The sequence below is a fragment of the Anguilla anguilla genome, chromosome 14, assembly GCF_013347855.1.
Source record: "Anguilla anguilla isolate fAngAng1 chromosome 14, fAngAng1.pri, whole genome shotgun sequence".
In the NCBI taxonomy this organism is placed as follows: Eukaryota; Metazoa; Chordata; class Actinopteri; order Anguilliformes; family Anguillidae; genus Anguilla; species Anguilla anguilla.
In genome coordinates this window covers 39,798,270-39,825,916 of record NC_049214.1, presented here as the reverse complement: position 1 = coordinate 39,825,916, position 27,647 = coordinate 39,798,270, and the positions used below count along the sequence as shown (strand labels likewise).

Here is a 27,647-nt window from a genome sequence, read left to right as displayed (position 1 = left end):
TGAGGGTTTAAGAAAGCTGGTCACTGTAGTTTCTCTCACAGCAGAGTACGACAACACATGGGACAGGCCACAGCGTTCGATAGTGAAGACGCCCCGCACACAACCTTCATATAACAGCTTTGAAATGGTCAACGTTCCTGTGAGCAAGAAACAAATAAAAACAGCTTATACATTCTGCCCAAAAACAAAAACTTTGAAGCTTTACAAAAGATTTAATTTATAAATCTATAGTGTCATAAGTCTGTTATCTTTATGTTATATACAAGAATGTAAATCTTTACAGGATTGAAAAAAATAACTTTGTACATAAAAACAAAAATGATTGAAAGTCCTAGATGCCAGTTGGCTACTTCACATACAAAATTCCTCCTCATCATTCTTGCAGGTCAAACTTCCTGTTTTCTGTGGGTCTCTAACAGCACAGTCTGTTATTCCAGGAACTCCCAGTGCAGACACACAGCCTGGGAAGGTTCATTTTCCACTTAGTGCCCTTTCTTGCTTCATCCTGGAACTGTCATGGGGGGCTAAGTGTAACGGCATACAGAACTACATTTCCCACGATGCACTGCATAGACTCAATGCACTGCTGTATGCTAGGCAAGCAGAAGTTAAGAAACTTCCAGAATGGATCTCTAACCAAATGCATGAATTTGAAATGAGACACGACAAAATTAAAACTGCATTTGTCTGTTTGTTATTTGTTGATTTGCATCAAGGAATCAGGCAATCAACGTAAAATAAAACACCAAATTAATAATTAAACTACAACTCCCATGAGGGCACTACATATCATAGTGACTGGTGTGACCTGCAGTTGTAGTTAAACATTACTTTTCATGCCAATTCTTAACATGTTTGTGCTCATTGTCAAATAATTCGAACGGCCACTCCCAGCTATTTGTAACTGAAATGTTTCGATTGTATTTTCTTCCGATCTGTCCAGTATTACAGTCTGGAAAGTTCACTTCTCATTGAGAGAAATCGGCTCTGATACAGAAGTGAGATTTGTCCTGAAGCTTCCCGTTGCTCAGGCTGTTGCTAAAGAAGTGGCTTTCCTGGCGCAAACCCACAGGGGAGAGCAGCCACTCAACCCCTGCGGCCATTTTGTGATAAAACTTGGAAACGGGGCTTTCAAAAGGGCCAGGGGCGAGAAGGGCCAGGGGGGGTGTAGCTGCGTGGAGGCGCTTGTTTCCTGTTTGTTCACTGCTCCGAGGGCGGAGCAGGAAGTGCTTACTGAATGTGTGAAAGTTAAGGCTACTCTGAAACGTGTGCCAGACATCGGCTAACGATCATTTCTGCAGCTTGACCATAAAGCATGTTCCAGTCCTGCTTCTCTTCACTTAGGAACCATGGGCACATGATTTTGTGAAAGGTTTCCCAGTCATTTTAAATGAGGAATGCTTTTGTCAGGCAGAGGAATGTTTTTGCTGTTGAAACTCACACTTGAGTGAAGAGGAATGTTTATAACTGGAGGGAAATATTGTCAAACAGCGCCCCCTGATGCTCGGGAATATCCATTACATCTCTCACTGCCGTCCAATAACTCAGATGAAATCGGCCACGACAACCTTATGGAGTTGGGTCTGTATCTCAGGGACTGCAGGTTCAAATCCAAAATGGGGCAGTGCCATTGAACCCTTGGGAAAGGTACTTAACCTCAACTGCTTCAGTAAAAATCAAGCTGTTTAAATGGGAGTTACATAAGAAATGCGGGTGTGTAACTGGCTTTGGAGAACAGTGTACGCTCGGTAAACAAATTACGCGGAGAACACTGATCTCTGAGAGAACAGAAATGATCGGAGGCGGTACAGAGGGAGTGGAGTGGGCGGGGTCAGCAGTGAGCAGCCAAGCCGGCCAATGGCCTTCTGAGAAGGTGAAGCTAAGTGGGGCTGGGTATTGGTTGGCACTCAGAAGGGAGAATTGTACTACAGAAAAACTACAGAACTACAGAAAGTGGAGTTGGTCCTTAGCCACGGAGGTCAGTTAAGATCAATTCAATGGCACCAAATCAAAAAGAAAAAACTGGCCCTTAAAATGGCTTCCTAACACCGCCGTCTCCACCCCACCCCCAGCTGATTGGCTGCATAGTCTCTGGCATTCCATGCCGGCCCTGGTCCTCTATGATGTCACAATCAAAGAGGGCTGCGGCTGTTCTTCCCATATAAATGAAAACTTATAAAATGAGCTAATAAAAGACGGCAGCCAGCACACTAGAGTGTTTCAGCAACACACAGTCTTGTTTTCAGAAACCTTTCCATGTCCCTGAAAAGGAATGATCCGGAAGACCTGAATGGACAGAGAGGAGTGCCCTCCAGCCCAGACCTGGGATCAGCTTTAGCTGTTTCTGCACAAGGGTTTGGGTTAGGGTGAGCATTCAGTCAGCTGACCCCAGATCAGTGCTTGGTGAACTTCCACAGCCCTCCAGAGGAAACCGTGCAGGTATGTCTCCCCGGCTTGGTGGACATTTGGACAAAGGGCGACCCACAATCCCTGTGTGTACGGGATTTCACACTGGCCTTTAGTTTAGAAACCGCACAGACTATTGTAGTATGATATAAAAACACAAATAAAAAATAAAAACTCTTCAGACAGGGGCTTGGCTTTGAGGGTTGGGGGCGAGGGGGGGTGGGGGGGGGTATCAACGTGTAAACTGTCTGGGTCTGGCACTGCAGGGGGCAAAAGGTCATGTGGGAGGAGCTACAGAAATCTGCTGATGTCACAATGGGGAGAGGCGGGGCTGTGCGGGAGGCTGCCCCAGGTTTCCGAGACAGTCATCATCAGCAGTCATTCGCTCCTGGCCTCTCTCCACCAATCCTGGCCACGCTTCCCCTCTCTCACCACAAGAGGGCGAGCTACAGGTAGGTGTCGTGCTCCGTGCTGCTGACGCTCTGGGCGGAGCCATGGAGGGGCGTGTCCTTGACGAGGGGGCGGGGGTCGCTGGGTAGGAGGTTAGGATTGGCCGGCCCCTCCTTCCCCGTCGGCCGGCCCCTCCCCCTCGCCGCGTCCTCCTCCTGCCCCGCCCCCGCCCCCCTCCCGCCAGGCCGGGATGAGGAGGAGGGGGCGAGGGGCGAGTCCACAACGATGGTGGGCTTCTGCTTGAGGTCCTGCCGGCTGGGCGGCTCAGCGACCATGATGGCGCGGGCGCCGTGCATCCTGGGAGGGGACTTGCAGCGGAGCTCGCCGTGCGTCTCCTTCCAGCGCCGCAGCTGGGTGTGGTGCTCCTTCTCGATGTCCCGCTCCGACACGGTCAGCTCCAGCACCTGCGGGGGGGAGGGGGGGGCAGGGGGGGCCGGGCAGAAAGATAGTGTGAGAGAAAGATGAAGTGGAATGAAAGAGCAATTGTCCTTGAAGTTAAAAGGGGAACTAAGAGATAATGGACTTCTGTCCCACCACAGTTGCGAGTTACATCAAAAACGGACACACTTGGCTGCCTAGGAGATCGCCCTGTAATCCTTTAATAAGTGAGAGCAGAACTGCAACCAAGATAAAAGTCCATCAATTTCAGCCAGCAAGTGTATGGCCTGCACAGTGTCTGCAATACCTATGAAAACCACTGGGTGGCAGCAACGCCACAGTTTTCAGTAACATTAACAGGCTTTGGATGATCTCACAACTGACAGGTTCCATTAACTCTCAACCACGAAGGTGATGGAATTATCATATTCGGTGAGAAGATAAAGCTGGCCTTTAGCAGGGAGATAATTTATTCCTGAACAGATGTGTCAGACTTGGGCAGTCTATCAGACCCTTTCACTTCAACCCCTCTCTCTCCATTCGTCCACAAAACGAGAGGAACAATGAGACCGGAGCGACACCCAGATACATTTTCCACACAGAGCTACTTAATTAGCTGTAATAGAGTCAGCCCTGGATTTCTACATGAACTACATTTCCCAGAACACAATGGGGCCGCTGGCGGTTCCGTACCTCTCGGACCAGGAAGCTCTCCTGCATGTAGCGCGGCTGGATGGCTCGGAGCAGCTCCATGGTCTCGTACTGGCCTGGGCACTTCTTCAGCTTCTCCTGAGATCCCAGCATGCATTTCAGCAGCACCAGGCCCACCCGGAATATGATCTTTACACCTGAGGGAGGGGAAACAAGTTAGGCATCTTAGTGTACTGGGAGTACTGTGTGTGTGAGTGTGTGTGAGTGCACTGGGAGTACTGCTGTATGTGTGTGTGTGTGTGTGTGCATCTGAGTGCACTGGGAGTACTGGTGTGTGTGAGTGTGTGTGTGTGTGTGTGTGTGCATGCGTGTGAGTGTGTGTGTGTGTGTGTGTGTACATACGTGTGAGTGTGTGTGCGTCTGAGTGCACTGGGAGTACTGCTGTGTGTGAGTGTGTGTGTGCGTCTGAGTGCACTGGGAGTACTGCCGTGTGTGAGTGTGTGTGTGTGCGTGCATGCGTGTGAGTGTGTGTGTGTGTGCATCTGAGTGCACTGGGAGTACTGCTGTGTGTGTGTGTATGTAGTGTGTGTGTGTGTGTGAGTGAGTGTGTGTGTATGTAGTGTGTGTGTAGTGTGTGCGTGTGTCTGTGTGTGTGTGAGTGAGTGTGTGTGTATGTAGTGTGTGTGTGTAGTGTGTGCGTGTGTCTGTGTGAGTGTGTGTGTATGTAGTGTGTGTGTGTGAGTGAGTGTTACTCTGTGTCTGTGTCTGTGTGTGTCTGTGTGTGTGTGAGTGAGTGTGTATGTAGTGTGGGTGTGTGTGTCTGTGTGTGTGAGTGAGTGAGTGTGTGTGTATGTAGTGTGTGTGTGTAGTGTGTGCGTGTGTCTGTGTGTGTGAGTGAGTGAGTGTGTGTATGTAGTGTGGGTGTGTGTGTCTGTGTGTGTGTGAGTGAGTGTGTGTGTATGTAGAGTGGGTGTGTGTGTGAGTGAGTGTGTGTGTATGTAGTGTGTGTGTGTGTGTGTGTGTGTGAGTGTGTGTGTATGTAGTGTGTGTGTGTGAGTGAGTGTTACTCTGTGTCTGTGTGTGTCTGTGTGTGTGTGAGTGAGTGTGTATGTAGTGTGGGTGTGTGTGTCTGTGTGTGTGTGAATGAGTGTGTGTGTATGTAGTGTGTGTGTGTGTGTCTGTGTGTGTGTGAGTGTGTGTGTATGTAGTGTGTGTGTGTGTGTCTGTGTGTGTGTGAGTGTGTGTGTATGTAGTGTGTGTGTGTGTATGTAGTGTGTGTGTGTGTCTGTGTGAGTGAGTGTGTATGTATGTAGTGTGTGTGTGTAGTGAGTGTGTGTGTATGTAGTGTGTGTGTAGTGTGTGCGTGTGTCTGTGTGTGTGTGAGTGAGTGTGTGTGTATGTAGTGTGTGTGTGTAGTGTGTGCGTGTGTCTGTGTGAGTGTGTATGTATGTAGTGTGCGTGTGTGTGTGTGTGAGTGAGTGTGTGTGTGTAGTGTGTGTGTGTGAGTGAGTGTGTGTGTGTAGTGTGTGTGTAAAAGCGCTCACCCTCACACAGGAACATGTCCCACACACGCAGCACGGAGGCCCAGGGCAGGGTGCGGGAGAAGGCGCACATGAACCACTCGGTCATGTACAGGATGGGGTCCATCTTGTGCTTCTTCAGGTGGCGGTAGGCCAGGGGAGAGACGCGCCGCAGCAGGGCGAACAGAATCTCCCCGTCCAGCTGGATCGCCTCCTGCAGGAAGACAGAGGAATTACACCCTGACACAGACTTGCTAGCTCACTCACGCTCACACACATACACTCCCTCAGTCAGTAAATAACACGCTGACTCACACACGCACACACACACACACAGTAACACTCACTCACGCTCACACACATACACTCCCTCAGTCAGTAAATAACACGCTGACTCGCACACGCACACGCACACACAATTACACTCACTCACGCTCACACACATACACTCCCTCAGTCAGTAAATAACACGCTCACTCACACACACACACACACACACACACAGTAACACTCACTCACGCTCACACACATACACTCCCTTAGTCAGTAAATAACACGCTTACTCACACACACACACACACACACACACACACACACACACAGTAACACTCACTCACGCTCACACACATACACTCCCTCAGTCAGTAAATAACACACTTGCTCACTCACTCGCACAGACACACAAACACACACACACACACACACACACACAGTAACATTCAACACACAGACACAGTAACACTCACTCACACAGTAAAACACAAACACACACAGTAATATACACTCACACAGTAAACACACACAGGTACACACATTCACATAGTAAAAAACACACACACACACACAGAGTAACACACAGTGAAACAGGCACGCACACGTGCCACAGCAGACAAGTTAACAGCCTCTTTCCTGTCCTCTTTTATCTTCACTCCATCTCTGTACACAGTTCCTTCCTCCTGCTCTTTCACTGTTCAGTCTCTCATCTGATTGCATAATTTCTTCGCCTCTAATTTAACTTCCGGACAGTGAGAATCACGTACAATAACCATTATCAACTCATTAAAAACAGCACGTAATACAGGGTGACAGCACTGTCAAACAGAGTATCCTGATACTCAGCCGTACTGATATAAAACCACAGCCCCCTGCTCCTGTCCATTAATGCCCCCCCAAATTGGGTTCCTCACATCACAGGTCAGAACCAACACACAAGGTCAGGTGTCAGGGGTCAGGGGTCATGCTTACCAGGCCTGCGCTGTAGTATCCTGGTAAGTACTTCTCACAGATCTGGACCAAACCCCAGAAAGCATCCTATCACAGGAACAAGAAACAAAATTGCCATTTCCTGCAGGCTGTTGTGCAGTTCTGTATCTGAGTGTAACGTGTAATTCACATGTTTAGCAATTATACTATACAACAGATGTGAGATGTACATCATCAGATCATTACTGGCCGTTAAGTTTAAATTGACATTACTAACAATATATGGTAAAATTGATCACATGACCATGATTAAAGAACCACCTCTGGCTCATTTTAAGCCAGGAAAAACCCTGGATACATGTAGGCTGTGGTGTATGCACTGTATACGTGCGTTGCAGGTACGTGTGTATGGTGTATGTATACGTGTGTTGTAGGTACGTGTGTATAGTGTATGTGTGTTGTAAGTACATGTGTATAGTGTATGTGTGTTGCAGGTACGTGTGTATGGTGTATGTATGTGTGTGTTGCAGGTACGTATGTATGGTGTATGTGTGTTGTAGGTACGTGTGTATGGTGCATGTGTGTTGCAGGTACGTGTGTGTGGTGTATGTGTGCTGCAGGTGCGTGTGTGTGGTGTGTGTGTTGCAGGTGCGTGTGTGTGTAGGCCATGCGCTGCAGGTGTATCTGTAGTGTATGAATGTGCAGTGCTGGTATAACAGTGGCCAGCAGGGCGGCGCTCTCACCTCCGCAGGCATGTGCATGAGCAGCACAGCAGCAATGGGAGCCTGAGCCTGACAGTAACCCTCCTCTGGCCTGTACAGAGTATAGGCCTTCAATACGCTGAACAGATCCTTCTGCCTGAAAACACACACAAACACACACTGAACAGATCCTTCTGCCTGAAAACACACACACACACACACACACACACACACACACACTGAACAGATCCTTCTGCCTGAAAACACACACACACACACAAACACACTGAACAGATCCTTCTACCTGAAAACACACACACACACACACACACACACACACTGAACAGATCTTTCTGCCTGAAAACACACACTGAACAGATCCTTCTACCTGAAAACACAAACAAACACACACTGAACAGATCCTTCTGCCTGAAAACACACACACACACACACACACTGAACAGATCCTTCTGCCTGAAAACATACACACACACACACACACACACTGAACAGATCCTTCTACCTGAAAACACACACACACACACACACACACTGAACAGATCCTTCTACCTGAAAACACACACACACACACACACGCTGAACAGATCCTTCTGCCTGAAAACACACACACACACACACTGAATCCTGATGCTGATGGTGGTAGTGATGGTGATATTGATGTTGGTAGTGATGGTGATACTGATGATGGTAGTGATGGTGATGCTGATGGTGGTAGTGATGGTGATGCTGATGATGGTAGTGATGGTGATGCTGATGGTGGTAGTGATGGTGATAGTGATGATGGTAGTGATGGTGATGCTGATGGTGGTAGTGATGGTGATAGTGATGATGGTAGTCATGGTGATGCTGGTAGTGATGGTGATGCTGGTAGTGATGCTGATGGTGGTAGTGATGGTGATGCTGATGATGGTAGTAATGGTGATGCTGATGATGGTAGTGATGGTGATGCTGATGGTGGTAGTGATGCTGATGCTGATGATGGTAGTAATGGTGATGCTGATGATGGTAGTGATGGTGATGCTGATAGTGATGCTGATGCTGACGGTGGTAGTGATGATGATGCTGGTGATGGTAGTGATGGTGATGCTGATGATGGTAGTGAAGGTGATGCTGATGGTGGTAGTGATGGTGATAGTGATGATGGTAGTGAGGGTGATGCTGGTAGTGATGGTGATGCTGGTAGTGATGCTGATGGTGGTAGTGATGGTGATGCTGATGATGGTAGTAATGGTGATGCTGATGATGGTAGTGATGGTGATGGTGATGCTGATAGTGATGCTGATGCTGATGATGGTAGTAATGGTGATGTTGATGATGGTATTAATGGTGATGCTGATGATGGTAGTGATAGTGATGCTGATGCTGACGGTGGTAGTGATGATGATGCTGGTGATGGTAGTGATGGTGATGCTGATGATGGTAGTGATGGTGATGCTGATGGTGGTAGTGATGGTGATGCTGATGATGGTAGTGATGGTGATGCTGATGGTGGTAGTGATGATGACGGTGGCAGTGGTGGTGTTGCTGATGGTGGTAGTGATGGAGAGGCTGATGGTGATAGTGATGGTGATGCTGATGGTGGTAGTGATGGTGATGCTGATGATGGTAGTGATGGTGATGCTGATGATGGTAGTGATGGTGATGCTGATGGTGGTAGTGATGGTGATGGTGATGGTGGTAGTGATGCTGATACTGATGGTGGTAGTGATGCTGATGATTATGGCGGTAGTGAAGGTGATGCTGATGGTGGTAGTGATGGTGATGTTGGTAGTGATGCTGATGATGATGGTGGTCATGATGGTGATGGTGATGCTGATGGTGGTAGTGATGCTGATGCTGATGGTGGCTGCGATGGTGATTTTCACGCCTACTCACCCGTATCCCCCGCGTGCCATGAACATCTCGTGGAAGGGGAACTGCCTGTGTAGGTCCCTCTCAATCACGTCCACCCACTTAGGATCTCCGGCCTGGCTGTCCAGCTCCTGAGACACACAGCAAAACCCATACACATTAACAGCCATCACAACGAACAAATAAAACTACAAAACCCAGACCCTGAAGCTTACTGTCCATAATGAGTGAAAAATGCCATAAAACGTTATGCTGCAAGATTTTACATTGACTGCCAGTATCAGTTGTAGTCAATATAAAATTAGCACTATAGTCATTTCTTTGTGTTCTTATGCAAGTCAGCCTGGATAAGAGAATCTCCGAAATGCCTAAATGTAAAAGCAAATAATACCTTCTACACACTCAGTGTAAGTGGGGTATATTATATTTTGGGGAATATGGGGTAGCCTATATGTACAGACTTAGGCATGTCTAACTCACTCAGGGGGAATGGGTCACTGGGCATGGGGTAAGGGTCAGAGGTGAGGGAGAGAGTGGAGACGGGATAAGCTGGGGTTACAGACGTGAGCAGAGAAAAAGAGATGTTAAGGACAAGTGTGGGGTTACGAAGGTGAGGAAAGAAGAGTCAGATAGAGATGTTAAGGTTGAGAGAAGTAGAGAGCGGGGTTATGGAGGTGAGGAGAGAGATGGACAGAGAGAGGAAGGGGAGGGGTGGTTTATGGCTTTGGGGCACAGCGCTGACCTGGAACTTCCCCTGGTTCTGCTCCCTCTTCACCTTCCCCCCGGACAGGTAGAGCCACGCCCGGCCCCGCAGAGAGGGCGGGATGCCCTTCTGACACCTCAGCTTCACCTGGGGAGGGAGAGAGGGCAGAGTCACACCTTCAGCTGGACAGAGGGGCGGAGTCACTCTCCAGGAGAGAGGGTGGAGTCACACACCCACACACCTCCACCTGGAGAGAGCGGAGTCAGACACCCATACACCTCCACCTGGAGAGGGCGGAGTCACACACCCATACACCTCCACCTGGAGAGGGCGGAGTCACACACCTTCACCTGGAGAGAGGGCAGAGTCCCACCCACACACCTTCACCAGGAGAGAGGGTGGAGTCACACACCCATACACCTCCACCTGGAGAGGGCGGAGTCACACACCCATACACCTCCACCTGGAGAGAAGGTGGAGTCCCACCCACACCTTTCTGGTCCCCATGGTGCACCACAGCAACAGTATAACAATTACACTTCCGAAATAACCTATTTTTCCAAATCGTGCTTTCAGGAAAAAGGAGAGGCTGAGGGAGGAAAGAGAGACAGTGAAGGGAGGAATGAAAAGAGAGAAAGAATTAAGCTGGAAGGACAGAGGCAGGATGAGGCCAAAGGCAAATTCTATCAGGTGGAGTAACAGAGAGGTCAAAAGGTCATACAGGGAGGCCACTGCAGCGCACGGGTTTGGCCAGCAGAGGCGCTGAAGGGCAGAGAACCGACTCACACACCCAAACCCATGACCCACGCACTGCGCTTCCAATGTCAGGATGGCAAAGCCTCACGAACAGGGGGGAAAAAAAAAATGGAAAAAGGGCACGTGTTTAAATTTGACTACCAAAAGCATGTGATCAGCACATGACCAGGCAACCTTTGCCCCTCAGAGTTATAAACATTAAAGGGTCAGCACTTTCTCCTCCTGGCCAATCAGCATGCAGCAAAAACATGAGGCTGACTGACAGAACGGAAAAGCAAGTAAGTCTGTGTGTGTGTGTGTGTGTGCGTGTGTGTGTGTGTGTGTGTGTGTGTGTGTGAGAGACAGCAAGAGCAAGAAAGGGAGAGGAAGAACGAGAGAGAGAGAGAGAGAGAGAGAGAGAGAGAGAGGGAAAGAGAGAGAGAGAATACAGGTGAATGCTGACAGAGCAACAGATACTTCTAAATGTGAGAAAATGTTACCAAGTTCTCAAAGTATAGTATACAGTATAGTGTATATATATAAATAAAAACACACACACACAACACGCACGCGCGCGCACACACACACACACACACACACACACACACACACACACACAGACAGAGAAAATCACACGCAGCCTTGTGTTCTACAGCACCGGTCCTCTCCGGTATTACTGACAGACAGGTATTCATAAGGTATTTACTGGTGGTGGGAGAGGGGAGTTCCCACTCTTCACTGTAATGCACTTAAAGCGTTCGGGTAAAGTGCTATATAAATGCAATGTTTCACTCACTCATTCATTCATTCATTCATAAGGTAGCCATGGCGACCAGCCCACCGTCCAGCTCCAGTCCCATTCTTTCTCCATTTATCTCTATAAGCTCCCCCCCCCCCCCCCCCCACCAGCAGCTCTAGGTGCACCAGAGTGACCCCTGAGTGTGCATTCCCCCCCTCCAAAAAATGTGCCTGCTGCAGTCAGGCCGGCTTCCTCTAGACCGCATGACTCGGCGCTTCCGCTCTTCCTCTCTGCAGGGGAGGTGCGTTCACACACTCTTTAACACACTCTAGCACCCCCTCGGCCTCTCAGCAGGGGAGGTGCGTTCACACACTCTTTAACACACTCTAGCACCCCCTCGGCCTCTCAGCAGGGAAGGTGCGCTCACACACTCTTTAACACACTTTAGCACCCCCTCGGCCTCTCTGCAGGGGGCGGACCCTGAGCGAGGGGGCAGAGTCTGCGGGAGGGGGGGCGGAGCCTGACCTTCTTGTGTCTCTTGGCCATCCACTTGTCCCAGTGGTTGAGCATGTCCAGCCACTTGACCTCCCGCTGCCTCAGCACCTCCGGCGGGACGTCCTCAGCCCTGCGGGAGGAGGAAGAGGAAGGTGAAGGCCCCGTGAGCGAGCGGGCGGGCGGCTCGGACAGGAAGGACGAGGCAGGCAGCCGCGCCGCGTTCGTTTGTTCTGCCGAGGAAGCTCAGCTACCTCTGGGGACCGGCTGAGCGCGGGCCTGCGGCAGTGCAGCAGAAGCATAACCTCTGACTCACAGCAGAGCCGCTCCCCCCCAGGACTGGCCCCCATTAACACCATCGTTCCTACTGTTCTGCCATATTCTGGAATCCTCTGCAGAACTCCCCTGAACACAGGCAGGTGAACACGTAAACACATAAACACGAGTAACGAAGAGCAAAAGACACCACAGAGTACAGCATTGGATGGAGGGTAGGGCCTGACCTTTGACCCTGGAGAGGGATTCCTACAGTGAAACGACCACTTAAGTGTCACAGTAGGGATTAAAGTGTTTAAGCCTGAGGTCACGTGACCAAAATCCACCCTCCCCCTCCAAAGTTCGCTCTCACACTTCACACGTCCATTCTGACTGCACTCTAATCATCTGCCATCAAGCCCTGCATTCAGCCTTCAACCAATCAGGCGCTAAGCCGAAGCCCTGTGTTCATCCTTCAACCAATCCGATGCTATGCCCAAGCCCTGCGTTTATTCTTCTGCCAATCAGGAGCTACACACAGCCTCCCCCTGGCACCAACTATCCTGAAAAACCCCCAGGTCTGCATCCTGCTACAGTACTGAAAGTCAGCAGAAACTCTGGATCTGCCAAGAGAATTATGCACCTCAATGATGTTAGAGAAAGAGAGAGGGAGAGTGAGAGACAGAGAGAGGGGGAGAGTGAGAGACAGAGAGAGGGGGAGAGTGAGAGACAGAGAGAGGGAGAGCGAGAGACAGAGAGAGAGGGAGAGTGAGAGACAGAGAGAGAGGGAGAGCGAGAGACAGAGAGAGGGGGAGAGTGAGAGACAGAGAGAGGGGGAGAGTGAGAGACAGAGAGAGAGGGAGAGCGAGAGACAGAGAGAGGGGGAGAGTGAGAGACAGAGAGAGGGGGAGAGTGAGAGACAGAGAGAGGGAGGGAGAGAGAGAGACAGAGAGAGGGAGAGAGAGAGACAGAGAGAGGGGGAGAGTGAGAGACAGAGAGAGACAGAGAGAGACAGAGAGAGGGAGAGAGAGGGAGAGAGAGAGAGAGAGACAGAGAGAGGGAGAGCGAGAGACAGAGAGAGGGGGAGAGTGAGAGACAGAGAGAGGGAGAGAGAGAGATGAATATTCATGTGCAAATGAGATCAGAGTCACACAGGACTGTAGGCAGGACCCCCCCTCAGTGGTCACATGACAGGGTCCAGCTGCAGGTTCGATTCCCAGCGGGACCCAGTCGTGGTACTCTTGAGCAGGGCGCTGAAGCGTTTCAGGAAACACTCAGCTGTGTGAACGGGCTGTTCGCCGTTCCAGTCTCTCTGAATAAGAGCTACACGCCTAAACTAACGTCCACTGCGCACCATTACACCGGCCTCACAAGAACAAAACATCCTCAAAAATGGATTCAAAGTATAATTTTGCCTATATGTGTAATGCACACTGAACATTAATGGCTTGGGTTGTCATTTTTACCATCCAGAAATTCATATTAGACAATATCAGCCTTTATTTTCCAGTGAATAAATGCAACTTTTAGTGCTAATATGAAAATTCACTAATACTGCACACACACACACACACTGCAGACAGAGTCAACACCAAACAGGATTCTGCAGTCAAAACAGGAACAAACACAGGCTAGACTAAACTACCGTGTGAGCGTACGCAATCACGCAATTAAGGGCTTAGCAGGTGAGTCCAGAGTGTTATTACAGGGTGACAGACAGACGGGGAGGCCGCTGTATGGCTGACCTGTTCCCCGGGGGACGCAGGGACCAATCAGCTTTCCCCATTTCAGACCAAGGACAGATCTCAGAGACCGGGGGAGAAATCGCTAGCAGTAATACACATGTAGGCAAGCTCTGCATAAAAAACCCATCCAATCATAAACAACAAACCCATCCAATCTTATGAATACACACAAAAACCCATCCAGTCATACACAAAAAACCCATACAATCATACGCATGTCAAAAACCCATCCAATCATAGGAATACACACAAAAACCCATCCAATCATACACAAAAAACCCATACAATCATACGCATGTCAAAAACCCATCCAATCATAGGAATACACACAAAAACCCATCCAATCATACGCATACACACAAAGATATACAAATACGCATGAACTCAAACAGGCTTTAGGCACATAAACGTACAAATGAACATACACAAATATGACATCTAATGTAAGTCAGTAACTTCATGCATTACACACACGCACGCACATGCACACACACACACACACACACACACACACACACACACACACACACACACACACACACACACACACACACACACACACACACACACACACACACACACACACACACACAGAGCAGACACTTTGTTTGAACCGTTTTGAATGTACGTCATGCTAAGCAGACACATAAGCTGCAGTTAATCCCACAGGAGAGAGGACTGTCATAATTAATGAGGAACAGACACTGGGGCCACAGACAAGCACTTTCTTTAAAAGGAAAATTAATAGGATGGCAGTGATCTAATTATGTCTAAACCCGCAGAGGGATTACTGCAGCTCAACAGAGAGGATAGAAACCGTAACAGTGACTCTGCTGGAGGAGAGGAACAGAAACAGTGACTCTGTGTGGAGGAGAGGAACAGAAACAGTGACTCTGCTGGGGGAGAGGAACAGAAACAGTGACTCTGCTGGAGGAGAGGAACAGAAACAGTGACTCTGCTGGAGGAGAGGAACAGAAACAGTGACTCTGCTGGAGGAGAGGAACAGAAACAGTGACTCTGCTGGAGGAGAGGAACAGAAACAGTGACTCTGCTGGAGGAGAGGAACAGAAACAGTGACTCTACTGGAGGAGAGGAACAGAAACAGTGACTCTGCTGGAGGAGAGGAACAGAAACAGTGACTCTGCTGGAGGAGAGGAACAGAAACAGTGACTCTGCTGGAGGAGAGGAACAGAAACAGTGACTCTACTGGGGGAGAGAGGAACAGAATCAGTGACTCCGTGTGGAGGAGAGGAACAGAATCAGTGACTCCGTGTGGAGGAGAGGAACAGAAACAGTGACTCTACTGGGGGACAGAGGAACAGAAACAGTGACTCTACTGGGGGAGAGAGGAACAGAATCAGTGACTCCGTGTGGAGGAGAGGAACAGAAACAGTGACTCTACTGGGGGAGAGAGGAACAGAAACAGTGACTCTGCTGGAGGAGAGGAACAGAAACAGTGACTCTGCTGGAGGAGAGGAACAGAAACAGTGACTCTGCTGGAGGAGAGGAACAGAAACAGTGACTCTGCTGGAGGAGAGGAACAGAAACAGTGACTCTGCTGGAGGAGAGGAACAGAAACAGTGACTCTGCTGGAGGAGAGGAACAGAAACAGTGACTCTGTGTGGAGGAGAGGAACAGAAACAGTGACTCTACTGGGGGAGAGAGGAACAGAAACAGTGACTCTACTGGGGAGAGAGGAACAGAAACAGTGACTCTACTGGGGGAGAGAGGAACAGATTCAGTGACTCCGTGTGGAGGAGAGGAACAGAAACAGTGACTCTACTGGGGGAGAGAGGAACAGAAACAGTGACTCTACTGGGGGAGAGAGGAACAGAAACAGTGACTCTACTGGGGGAGAGGAACAGAAACAGTGACTCTACTGGGGGAGAGAGGAACAGAAACAGCGACTCCGTGTGGAGGAGAGGAACAGAAACAGAGACTCTGCTGGAGGAGAGGAACAGAAACAGTGACTCTACTGGGGGAGAGAGGAACAGAAACAGTGACTCTACTGGGGGAGAGAGGAACAGAAACAGTGACTCTGCTGGAGAGAGGAACAGAAACAGTGACTCTACTGGGGGAGAGAGGAACAGAAACAGTGACTCTACTGGGGGAGAGAGGAACAGAAACAGTGACTCTACTGGGGGAGAGGAACAGAAACAGTGACTCCGTGTGGAGGAGAGGAACAGAAACAGTGACTCTGCTGGAGGAGAGGAACAGAAACAGTGACTCTGCTGGGGGAGAGAGGAACAGAAACAGTGACTCTGCTGGGGGAGAGAGGAACAGAAACAGTGACTCTACTGGGGGAGAGAGGAACAGAAACAGTGACTCTGCTGGAGGAGAGGAACAGAAACAGTGACTCTACTGGGGGAGAGAGGAACAGAAACAGTGACTCTACTGGGGAGAGAGGAACAGAAACAGTGACTCTACTGGGGGAGAGAGGAACAGAAACAGTGACTCTACTGGGGGAGAGAGGAACAGAAACAGAGACTCTACTGGGGGAGAGAGGAACAGAAACAGAGACTCTACTGGGGGAGAGAGGAACAGAAACAGTGACTCTACTGGGGGAGAGAGGAACAGAAACAGTGACTCTGCTGGGGGAGAGAGGAACAGAAACAGTGACTCTGTGTGGAGGAGAGGAACAGAAACAGAGACTCTGCTGGAGGAGAGGAACAGAAACAGTGACTCTACTGGAGGAGAGGAACAGAAACAGAGACTCTACTGGGGGAGAGAGGAACAGAAACAGTGACTCTACTGGGGGAGAGAGGAACAGAAACAGAGACTCTGCTGGAGGAGAGGAACAGAAACAGTGACTCTGCTGGAGGAGAGGAACAGAAACAGTGACTCTACTGGAGGAGAGGAACAGAAACAGTGACTCTACTGGAGGAGAGGAACAGAAACAGTGACTCTACTGGGGAGAGAGGAACAGAATCAGTGACTCTGCTGGAGGAGAGGAACAGAAACAGTGACTCTACTGGGGGAGAGAGGAACAGAAACAGTGACTCTACTGGAGGAGAGGAACAGAAAGAGTGACTCTGCTGGGGGGGAGAGAGGAACAAAAACACTGACTTTTGGAAGAGAGAAACGGACAGAAACACTGGAGGAAGTGTACTGGACAGTCAAACAGGAAAAGGGGGCAGAGAACAGAATATCCGCCTGCTTAGCCTCACAGTGACACTAGCAAACATACACGCACGTACACACACACACACAAACACATGCACGCACACACACACGCATACACACGCACGCACACACAAACACGCGCGTGCACACACACGCACACACACAAACACACGCGTACACACGCACGCACACATAAACACGCGCATACACACACACACACACACACACACACACAAACACGAGCGTGCACACACACAAACACACGCGTACACACGCACGCACACACAAACGCGCGTGTGCACACACGCACACACACAAGCACACGCGTACACACGCACGCACACACAAACGCGCGTGTGCACACACACACACACACACACAAACACGAGCGTGCACACACACGCACACACACAAGCACACGCGTACACACGCACGCACACACAAACGCGCGTGTGCACACACACGCACGCACACATAAACACGCGCATGCACACACACACGCACACACACACACGCGCGTACACACGCACACACACAAACACACGCGTACACACGCACACACAAACACGCGTGTGCACACACACGCACGCACACACAAACACGCGCATGCACACACACACACAAACACACGCACGCACACATAGACACAGTGTTAGCTGTTCCCTAAATCACCTCTTTACACGTATAATCACCAGACGCCATAGCAGTTCAGCTGTTCCCTGAACCAGCTCTTAACACATACATCTGTACCGCGGGCAGAGAGCGTTATCCAGCCCTGGAGCTGGGCGTGGAGAGGCCAGGTTACAGCTCCGCCTTCTGCAGTGCCGCGGAAAGCGCGCGCCACGCGTGGGCCAGCAGGGCACCGATTCCCCGCGCCGGCGGAGGGACAGGCCCGCCCCCCCCGCGGTCACGGCGACCCGCGGGCCGACAGGGAACAGGATGGGAGAAGGTGCCCAGGGCAGGCGGTGTCACTGCGGCCCGGTTTACTCTGATCCACTCCGAGCCGTTCCAAGCTGCTCTTTAGCGCTCGAGCGCGAACGACCGCTATGCAAGACGAGCGCCGCGGGAGACTAACGCGAGGCTTCTGAAGCGTCAGCTGCAAGCTCACCACAGTGCTCCCCCAACACCGAGAGAGCAGCGACGCAGCGAGCTGACCGCAGTGCTCCCCCAACACTGAGAGAGCAGCGACGCAGCGAGCTGAGCGCAGTGCTCCCCCAACACTGAGAGAGCAGCGACGCAGCAAGCTGACCGCAGTGCTCCCCCAACACTGAGAGCAGCGACGCAGCGAGCTGACCGCAGTGCTCCCCCTACACTGAGAGAGCAGCGACGCAGCAAGCTGACCGCAGTGCTCCCCCAACACTGAGAGAGCAGCGACGCAGCGAGCTCAGCGCAGTGCTCCCCCAACACTGAGAGAGCAGCGATGCAGCGAGCTCAGCGCAGTGCTCCCCCAACACTGAGAGAGCAGCGACGCAGCGAGCTGAGCGCAGTGCTCCCCCAACACTGAGAGAGCAGCGATGCAGCGAGCTGACCGCAGTGCTCCCCCAACACTGAGAGAGCAGCGACGCAGCGAGCTCAGCGCAGTGCTCCCCCAACACTGAGAGAGCAGCGACGCAGCGAGCTGAGCGCAGTGCTCCCCTACACTGAGAGAGCAGCGACGCAGCGAGCTGACCGCAGTGCTCCCCCAACACTGAGAGAGCAGCGACGCAGCGAGCTGAGCGCAGTGCTCCCCCAACACTGAGAGAGCAGCGACGCAGCAAGCTGAGCGCAGTGCTCCCCCTACACTGAGAGAGCAGCGACGCAGCAAGCTGAGCGCAGTGCTCCCCCTACACTGAGAGAGCAGCGACGCAGCGAGCTGACCGCAGTGCTCCCCCTACACTGAGAGAGCAGCGACGCAGCAAGCTGAGCGCAGTGCTCCCCCTACACTGAGAGAGCAGCGACGCAGCGAGCTGAGCGCAGTGCTCCCCCTACACTGAGAGAGCAGCGACGCAGCAAGCTGAGCGCAGTGCTCCCCCTACACTGAGAGAGCAGCGACGCAGCACCACCGCTCAATTTCTGGCACCGACGCTAGAACTTTATCATTTTGTTTATATTTTATTATTTTATTTATCACTTAAGCTATGCTAAGAGGCAAATGGGTCCACTGGCTCAGAGTAACCTTGTTCAAACAACTGAGTAAAGCTGTGGTGTACATTTATCTTGGGAAACATTTTTTCCACTCGACACTACCATCGGCAGAACACGAGTCCTCTGCCTTACTGGTCATATTTAGGGATGAAACCTGCGTATACGGCTGTGCTCATTTTCTGTAGCTTTAAAGTCAGCGTGTAATATAATACGCAGCGTCTCCGGTAGCAGTTTCGGAAAGCGATGTTGCCTGTGGCGTCGCTCGCTACCCCAGCTCACCCGCAGCGAGCGGTAAACACGCGCGAGCGGAGGACGACGGGCTGCGAGGTAGGTGTGAAAGAGACGCTGGCACTAACGGCGCTGAATCCGCTGAGCTGCGAAACGGTTGCAGCCAAGCTGCGAGAGTCGGCCGTGCGCGCGCGCCTGTTCGAGCACACGCGCGACATCGAGCTGCAGCGCGAGCCTGATACCGGAAACCCGTGCAGCGCTGCTGGGAAATATCCCAGGGGAAACACCGGAACGAGAATGAGCTCACCGCCACCAGGGACTAGCTGAGTACCGGAAAGTACAGGGGAGCCCAGAGCGAAAGTGACTCTGCTTCCTGTTCCCGATTTCAACCGTGAGAGCTCGTGTAGCTTTAGCCATCAGCTAACGTTGCCGCGCCCACACAGCAACCGGTCGACAAAATTAGCGTTGGCCAGCAGCGGCGCACAGCTCGGCTAATGTACCGTTAGCCAGAAAGAGATGTGCCGTGTCCAGGCTAAGCTACCGTAGCGTTTGACATGCGAGACACGCGGTTACTGGGCTAGGCTAATGCAGCATTAATCAACAGAGAAATGCAAACTTGCCCAGCTTTAGAAGTGGTAGGTCAGCACACAGACATAACAATGATTGCCAGCGTTATGAACAGCAAACAAATGCTTAAGTTAACAAACCCGTAATCCCACAGCAAGCAATCACGGTCCAACCACACACAAGAGCTCATCCAGTCCCCAGGAACACAAGGGAGGCAGATCCAACCCGCAATGTAAACAACTATCACTGCAACGACCTCAGCCAGGGAAACCCAGCCCTCCATTCTGAAAGCCAAGGGAGACCCAACCACAATTAACCAGGACCCACCAAGGAGACCAAGGGGACAGGGTCTCTGACGTTCTAAAAAGAGCTTCACATAAACAGTGTGTGTCCTTCCCCATTACTTTACATTCAAACTGCCTGCTGTGAAACACAGGGCACTCTGTGTGCTGAATGGGTGATCCCTCTCTAGTTTATCATTAGCCCAGCAGGGAGAACCGCAGCCTTGCGATTACAGCTGAGGAGGCGGGTTCTGGGAGCACACAGGAAGTCAGCCTGCAGACGTGAATAAAGCCAGCTGTCCCTCCCCACACACTGGGGGAAGAAAAAAAAAATCCACCTTTTTCTTGTATACAATGGTAAAGGTCACCACACTGTCACCTGTTCTTCATTCTCTGAATGGTAGAGAATAGAAGAATGGAAGAGAAGTGCTTTAGCACTATGTTGTGCTTTTAAAAGGAGTCGATGAAACGCTGTACCGCAAGCAGAGCACAGGTTCTCCCAGCTCCTCCAGAGCAGAACACAGGTTCTCCTGGCTCCTCTGTTTCTTGGTGAAGTCCAGACCACAGAGCACAGGTTCTCCTGGCTCCTCTGTTTCTTGGTGAAGTCCAGACCACAGAGCACAGGTTCTCCTGGCTCCTCTGTTTCTTGTTGAAGTCCAGACCACAGAGCACAGGTTCTCCTGGCTCCTCTGTTTCTTGGTGAAGTCCAGACCACAGAGCAGCACTGAGCAGCAGCAGGAGCTCTCCCGCCCCCGGCACAAGGCCCAGCCACAGCGCCAAAAACAGGAAGTTCCAGGATCTCGGTGGGACTCTGGCTCTGTTTTCAGCCTCTCATACCACCCAACAGCCAAGACCCATGAAGTTCCGGCACTGTGATTGGCCAAGAGCCACAGGCAGACACTCTGATTGGGTAGCAGCCACATCAGGGTGGCTGCAGTGGACTCCACTCACCAAAAGAAACAAAACACACTGCTGGCAATGCGTACCTTGAAGATGGGATTCAATTTGGTATAAGCCATAAGAACAGGGATCTAATAATAATATTGATAATGTACCTGATTTGCATATTTTTACCCACAACTCAACTAACCTGAACCACCGCAACAACGTGCAGACCTTGCAGTCAACACTTTATAAAAAGCATCCAGCAAGAAGTCTTGAAGCTTTGACTGACAGACACGAGAAACAGAACATCCCACGTATCAACCCAACACACGCCTAGTAGAGGGTTTTTTTTTTTTTTTTTTTTTTCCCCAGCCTTTGGCCAATGCGAGTTTCACAAGCCCGTGACATTTAAACACCCACACGCCTCCGGGACCGCACAGGCGTGGAGACACTGCGCCATTATAGCCCACAAAGAGCGTGCCCCCCCCGTCGCCCCGGAGAACGGCGGCCCTCTCCCAGGAGTCTCCAAGGCCCCCAGAACAGAGGCGCCCCGGCCCAAACTCCGCACCGCCTCCTGGTGAAAGAACCGCTTGTTCCGGGAACGGTCTCTCAGAGCAACGGCCGTGGAAGAGATCGTGACACTTTCAGAAAAAAAAGAGAAAAGAGAAAAAAGAAGAGAGAGAGAGAGAGAGAGAGAGAGGGGGGGGGGGAGAGAGAGAGTGTGTGTGAGAGAGAGAGAGAGGGAGAGGGGGGGAGAGAGAGAGAGAGAGAGAGAGAGAGAGAGAGAGAGAGAGAGAGAGAGAGAGAGGAGAGAGAGAAACTCCAGATCTCTTAGCGCCTGGAATAAAAAGCTCCGTATTGAAGAACAGCCAGTACTTCACCCAACTAAACTCCACTAATTGCATTACAGACCACAAAGGATCAACTCTGGGATGAGGAAAAAGGCAGACAGAGAAGACAGATGGACAGACACAAAAAAAACGAGAAAGACACAAAAAGGCCAAACATGAAAATGAAATGATATCAGCTATGGTATTATAGTGCATTCCGATAGGCTACCGTCACTCCAAGGCCACTGTCTACATACGCTAAGTACTACGGGGATTTTTTGGGGTGCTTGGAGGAGTATGGGGTGTCTCAATCTGAACCTCCAAGGCAGAATCGACTCTCCCAGTGCCCTGAGAATCATGGGATAGATCCACCCTCCACCGCGGCTTCAGCGCAGGGTTGCCAGCTGGGAGATATCCCCCCAGATTTCGGGTGATAAATGCATGGGGATTTTTTTTCCAATTTTTTTTTTTTTTTATGTGCGTGAGACTGAGATGAGGGTGGGGGATTTTTTGACTTTTCTGCGTAAGAAAACACAAGCATCGGCATACCATAGGTTTGGCCATCTTCACATAAATGGGATTCAAATCCAGCCAGCTTCAAATCTGATGTCAGATTCCACCCCGATAGGGAGTTCCCATTAAAACCCAGACTCCCTCAGGGGGAACTGCACATACAAACACACAGACAGACGAACTGAACACTCAGAACGAAAGCTGCTGGACTAAGCGCTCAGACTCATTCAAAAACAAGCATTTCCCTGGCAAGAGCGCCCTGCATACCCAGCATGCACGTGACAGACAGATCTACTTCCTGTTTGCCTGCGCCGGCCCGGGCACCTCGTGGGAAACGCTGTGCTGACCCAGAAGTCATGTGACGCGGCGGAAAGACAGTGTGTGCTGCCATCCAGGAAACCCCGGGCCGCACGTTACAGCGCCCACATCCTCTCTGCCCTCGCTTCGCCCCCGCAACGCTACCAGTAAACCAAGAGCCACAAACCCCAATTAGGCACTCCATTCTTCTGATGAGAGGGAGAAACCGAGAAGGAGAACATGGGAGAAAGACGGAAGAAGGAACAGAGGAAAAGTAAGGTGCATTTCGGAATGGCTGTGGAGGAGAGAAAAAAAAAAAAAAACTTAAGCAGGCAGGTTACACAACCCTGTAACTGCTCCCTCAGCGCGTTCGGCCGGCCGGTTCGACTTGACAAACGACGCCGATCTGACTGAGCGCGCTCAGGAGACAGCCAGCGCCTCGCGCTATAAAAAGAGCTGCGCTCAGTCAGGCTTGCGCTAAGCGGCCGGCCCGTTAAGTCTAGGTGCCAGTCGCTAGCTCAGCAGTGCGTTTTGGCGGAAGCGTGACGGATCGCGCGAGTGATCAGTCATCCCGTCGCCGAGCCGGGCCCCGCGACTCTCCGCCTCGCACCTCGCCGCTTTTCGGCAGCGGCGAGAAAAGGCTAACCTCACCAACGTTAGCTCACTTTATGTTCATTTAGCACACTGTCTCAGGAAGGGTGACTGTTAAAACCATCCACTTAATGCATTCAGTAGGCTAACAAGAGCAGCCATCACAAGAGAAGAATGACTGTCTGCCACCTGTAAGCTAGCGCACTCCAAAATCGTTACGGTTGATCCAGCAAAAGAGCGAACTTTTCCAACGCGGCTGACGGGACAGCCGTTCGCGGGGTAACGTTCACAGTGGGGGATGACACCTCACCGTGGAGATTCACTGGCCGGCGGCAAATGAACCAGACAAACGGGACGGGAGACCCGCCCAGCCGTGACAGAATTCCAGAATCGCGGACGACTACGCACATAAACTCAGAGCTGGTGTACAGGGGAAAAACACAGGCCTCAGTATCAAGGACTTTAACCTCATAAAACAGCTGTTAGCGACCTTATACTGTCATTCACATTCTTCAGTCAAAATCAAAAAGAATTTGCATTCTTAGCAAAAACACTTTGATTTGTCCAACTGAGAGAGTGGCCGATAACATAATACGGCCTCGCCCGTTTTTTGGGTTTTATGAAGCCTCATTTTGCCCTGCTCCAAGTGGAGAGTAGCAAAACTACTCTGTTCTTGAGCTGCATGAAAAATGTGTGAAACATACATACAGATAAACACACACACATACACACACACACACAAGGCAGCACGGGCAGGAAATAAGATAAGTCCACCAGCTCTAGAGCCAGTCGTACCCAGTGCCAGAGACGATCTGAGCCGCCCCCAGGGAGAAACTTCTTTATCGTTCTGCGCAAGACTGAGCAACGAAAATAAACAAGCCAGTCCGCACGCGCTAACGCCTGCTAGACGCACCGAGCCAAAGATCCGTTTTGCTTTAAACAGATGCGGTTATCTTTAAATGTCTTTAAACACGCCTTCAGCCCCCAAGGAATAAAAACGAACACACGGTGGGTGGACATGCACAGAGTACGAACAGGTCTAACCACAACACTTGCACCTTTGCATGACCAGAAGTTGCTCTTCAGAGTGAAATTTGCATTAAAGTCCAGGCTAGGGGAATGAATTACGATGTCCGTTCATTCAATTTTTACAGTATTCGCGGTCGTGCATTAGGTTTCTCAATGTCGGGCCAAAGCAATAAAACGCATTTAAACATGCAAACACTTACAGTCACATAACAAAGTCCCATACACTTACATTTTGAACGGTGAGGTAAAGACCTACTGAAAAATGCAACGTGGGTTTGCAGGCAAAGTGGTGTAGCTAATTAAGTGGCGATCAGAAACCTGATAAGGGTGCTGCGGGTTCGAATATCTGAGGGCACTGCAGCAAAACCCTAAAGCAAGAGAGCAACCTTGAATTTTGAGTTAATACAAATATATTAACATATTACACACACAATGCATAACTACCAGTATATTATATATAAAATGTATGTATTCAACATATAACAATAATAAACATTATACTTTAATAATTATTATTATTGTATTACTGTTATGGTGATGATGAGTAATATCGTTCGTGATTATACAAATAATAATAATAATAATAATTATTATTATTATTATTTTGTATAATCACGAACGATATTACTCATCATCACCTAATGATAATAATAATAATAATCACATAATGATAATAATAATAATAATAATAATTATTATTATTATTATAATAATAATAATTATTATTATTATTATGTAGACGTATCAACGTGCAGCTACGGATTTAAACGTGAACAGTTTTCTTCCTGGCTGGCCGGCATGCTCAGTAGCCTACTCAGCGAAACCTCCACAAACCTGATGGGTGGCCAGACAGGAAAGATTCAGCGTAGATTACAAACAGCTTGACATCTGAGTACTTACGACTCGCTGCTGCTCTGTTGCGCCCCTCCGATAAATCCGTATTTGTCGGTTTCCCTTTCGGGGGCAGCAAAGCCGTTGACTTCGGATTCTGAACCGAAGGAGGTATCCTCAGGGTTGGCCAGGCTCTCCGTGGTGCCGCGAAAGCTTCTGGCATCGACCGCCTGGACACCATTTCCTTGTATCCGAGCCATAGCAGTTAGCATGCTATGGAACCAACAACTTGCTAGCTTGCGGTCAACGCAGTTCCCTTTAACGTCTCCAGAGCAAACCCAGTGGCTAACGTGCTTTTCTGTGGACAACAACCGATATCCAGCATGCAACGTTAACTTGCAACCCCTCGAAGTAGCTAGTTAGCTTCTGAAGTCAAGCGTCCAGCGGCCCGTCCCCGCATAGTGAAGGCAGAACTGATATAGTCAGATTGGGAAAACTGAAAGAAAGCAACACAATGACATGTGGTTGTTATAGCGAAGAGCATTTCACTACTCGGATGTAAACAGTGAACATTATCGCCAATACAATAGTAAATGTGTAGCCATAGCAAAGCCAGTAATCACAACCTTACCGTGATATTCCTAAATGGCTATATATAGTAGTAACATTGGTAAATAAGAATCGGCTACCGCGAAGTTATAAAGACTTTCATAGGCTAAATCAGTATACAGCATTTGCTTGCTAGTTCACACAAAACGACTTCTAACGCGATTTGCCAGTCAACGTTAACCAAAGCCATTAAGCTTACTGAATAACGTTAAGTTACATAAAAAGTTGATCTCGTACAGAAACTATTCGACTTAGTCTGTCCTCCGAGTAGAGTTAATATTACCTGCTAGCTAACCGACAGGCTATGTCTCTTTTCATCCCACATTAGACAGAAATATACTCGGTAACGTTAGTTATAAGTAAACTTGAAAACCGGGTGATCCGTGACAGCGAGCATGCAATTATCTATCCATTTACGTTAGCTGCCACCTAGCTAACGACTGTGGTACAAGGCGTTGTCAATCACTGCGAGTAACTTTTCTTTAATGCGTCTACACTTGCGCTATTTCTCCAAAGGTCGGCTGCTATCGGTCTAGCTGATCTGTGAAACCTGTATAAACACACGATTACTCCACAGCCTAAGATCTAAACGATTACGAGCACAATTATAACACTAGACAGGCCTCCTAAAGTGACCAAGAAAAAGAGTGGCAAGCTAACGATAGCAATCTTCTAGTTTTCATAACGTTACTAATTAGCAATCAAGCTAGCTAGACTAACAATTTGCTACAGGAGTTTCGAACTAGCTAGTATGGGCTGTTCCAGTTTATTTCGCTACCACGCTAACGTTAGCCGCCGGGCACTCAAAATACATACATATAAAGGCTAACGGTTGCATTCATTTATTGTCTTCGCCCTACCAGAATTTGATATCCCTCGGAACTGTCATCTTCAAATGTGGTGTTATTTTTGTTTACAGCTTCCAGCGCTACATTTTCCACGAGTCGTTTGGTCACACTGGCTTTCAGGGATCCGGGCACATGCGCAGTAGATCAGTCTGACAGATCCGCCCCGGGTGCCTATCGAGACGCTTTGGCTTGAATGAGCGATGCTGGCTGCACAGGGTGGCCATTCAAATACATTAGTTTATATTGTACCATGACTTCCTCTGGTCGGTTAACAAGTTATTTATCGTTCTTATGGTACTTCATGTTGTGCTGTAATGAGATAGTATTCATAAAAACGTTACAAATACATTTAACGGCGAATTTAAAGGTTTAGGGATACAGACAAAATTATATGAGACCAGAAAAAAATTGACAGTGGTTTGTCAATTTTACCAATGGTTTACATCTTGTGGTAAACCCTCTGTATTTACTCTGGCGAAGTCTTCTCTTGATTGTTGACTTTGACACAGATACGCCTACCTCCTGGAGGTTGTTTTTGATCTGGCCAACTGTTGTGAAGGGGTTGTTCTTCACCAGGGAAAGTATTCTTCTGTCATCCACCACAGTTGTTTTCCGTGGTCTTCTGGGCCTTTTGGTGTTCCTGAGCTCACCAGTGCATTCTTTCTTTTTAAGAATAAACAAAATAGTTGATTTGGTCACACTTAATGTTTTTACTATCTCTCTGATGGTTTTTTTTTCAGCCTAATGATGGCTTGCTTCACTGACAGTGACAGCTCTTTGGACTTCATATTGAGAGTTAACAGCAACAGATTCTAAATGCAAATGCCACACTTGAAATCAATTCTAGACCTTTTATCTTACTTGTAAATTAAATAATCAGGGAATAACACACACCTGGCCATGGAACAGCTGAGCAGCCAATTGTCCAATTTCTTTTGGTCCCTTAAAAAGGGGGGGACCACATATAAAAAGTGCTGTAATTCCTACACCGTTCACCCGATTTGGATGAAAATACCGTCAAATTAAAGCTGAAGGTCTGAG

General features: G+C 49.6%; 1 protein-coding gene across 4 annotated transcripts; it reads right to left on the bottom strand.

The window, feature by feature from the left end:
• Positions 1 to 26,766, bottom strand: LOC118212574 (TBC1 domain family member 10A-like). 4 transcript variants are annotated; one of them, XM_035390582.1, is made up of 10 exons: positions 26,619 to 26,766; positions 25,219 to 25,645; positions 11,884 to 11,983; positions 9,924 to 10,031; positions 9,206 to 9,312; positions 7,352 to 7,466; positions 6,651 to 6,716; positions 5,430 to 5,619; positions 3,928 to 4,082; positions 2,853 to 3,260 (listed from the first exon to the last, which is right to left on the bottom strand). In XM_035390582.1, exons 2-10 carry the CDS (start codon positions 25,419 to 25,421, stop codon positions 2,853 to 2,855), a joined length of 1,452 nt encoding a protein of 483 aa, XP_035246473.1. In that variant the 5' UTR covers positions 25,422 to 25,645; positions 26,619 to 26,766. The 4 variants fall into 4 exon arrangements, with proteins under 4 accessions (XP_035246472.1, XP_035246473.1, XP_035246476.1 ...); XM_035390585.1 differs by having other exon boundaries at positions 25,219 to 25,507; positions 26,619 to 26,752; XM_035390583.1 differs by lacking the exon at positions 26,619 to 26,766 and adding an exon at positions 26,042 to 26,505.
• Positions 26,767 to 27,647: the final 881 nt, after the last annotated feature.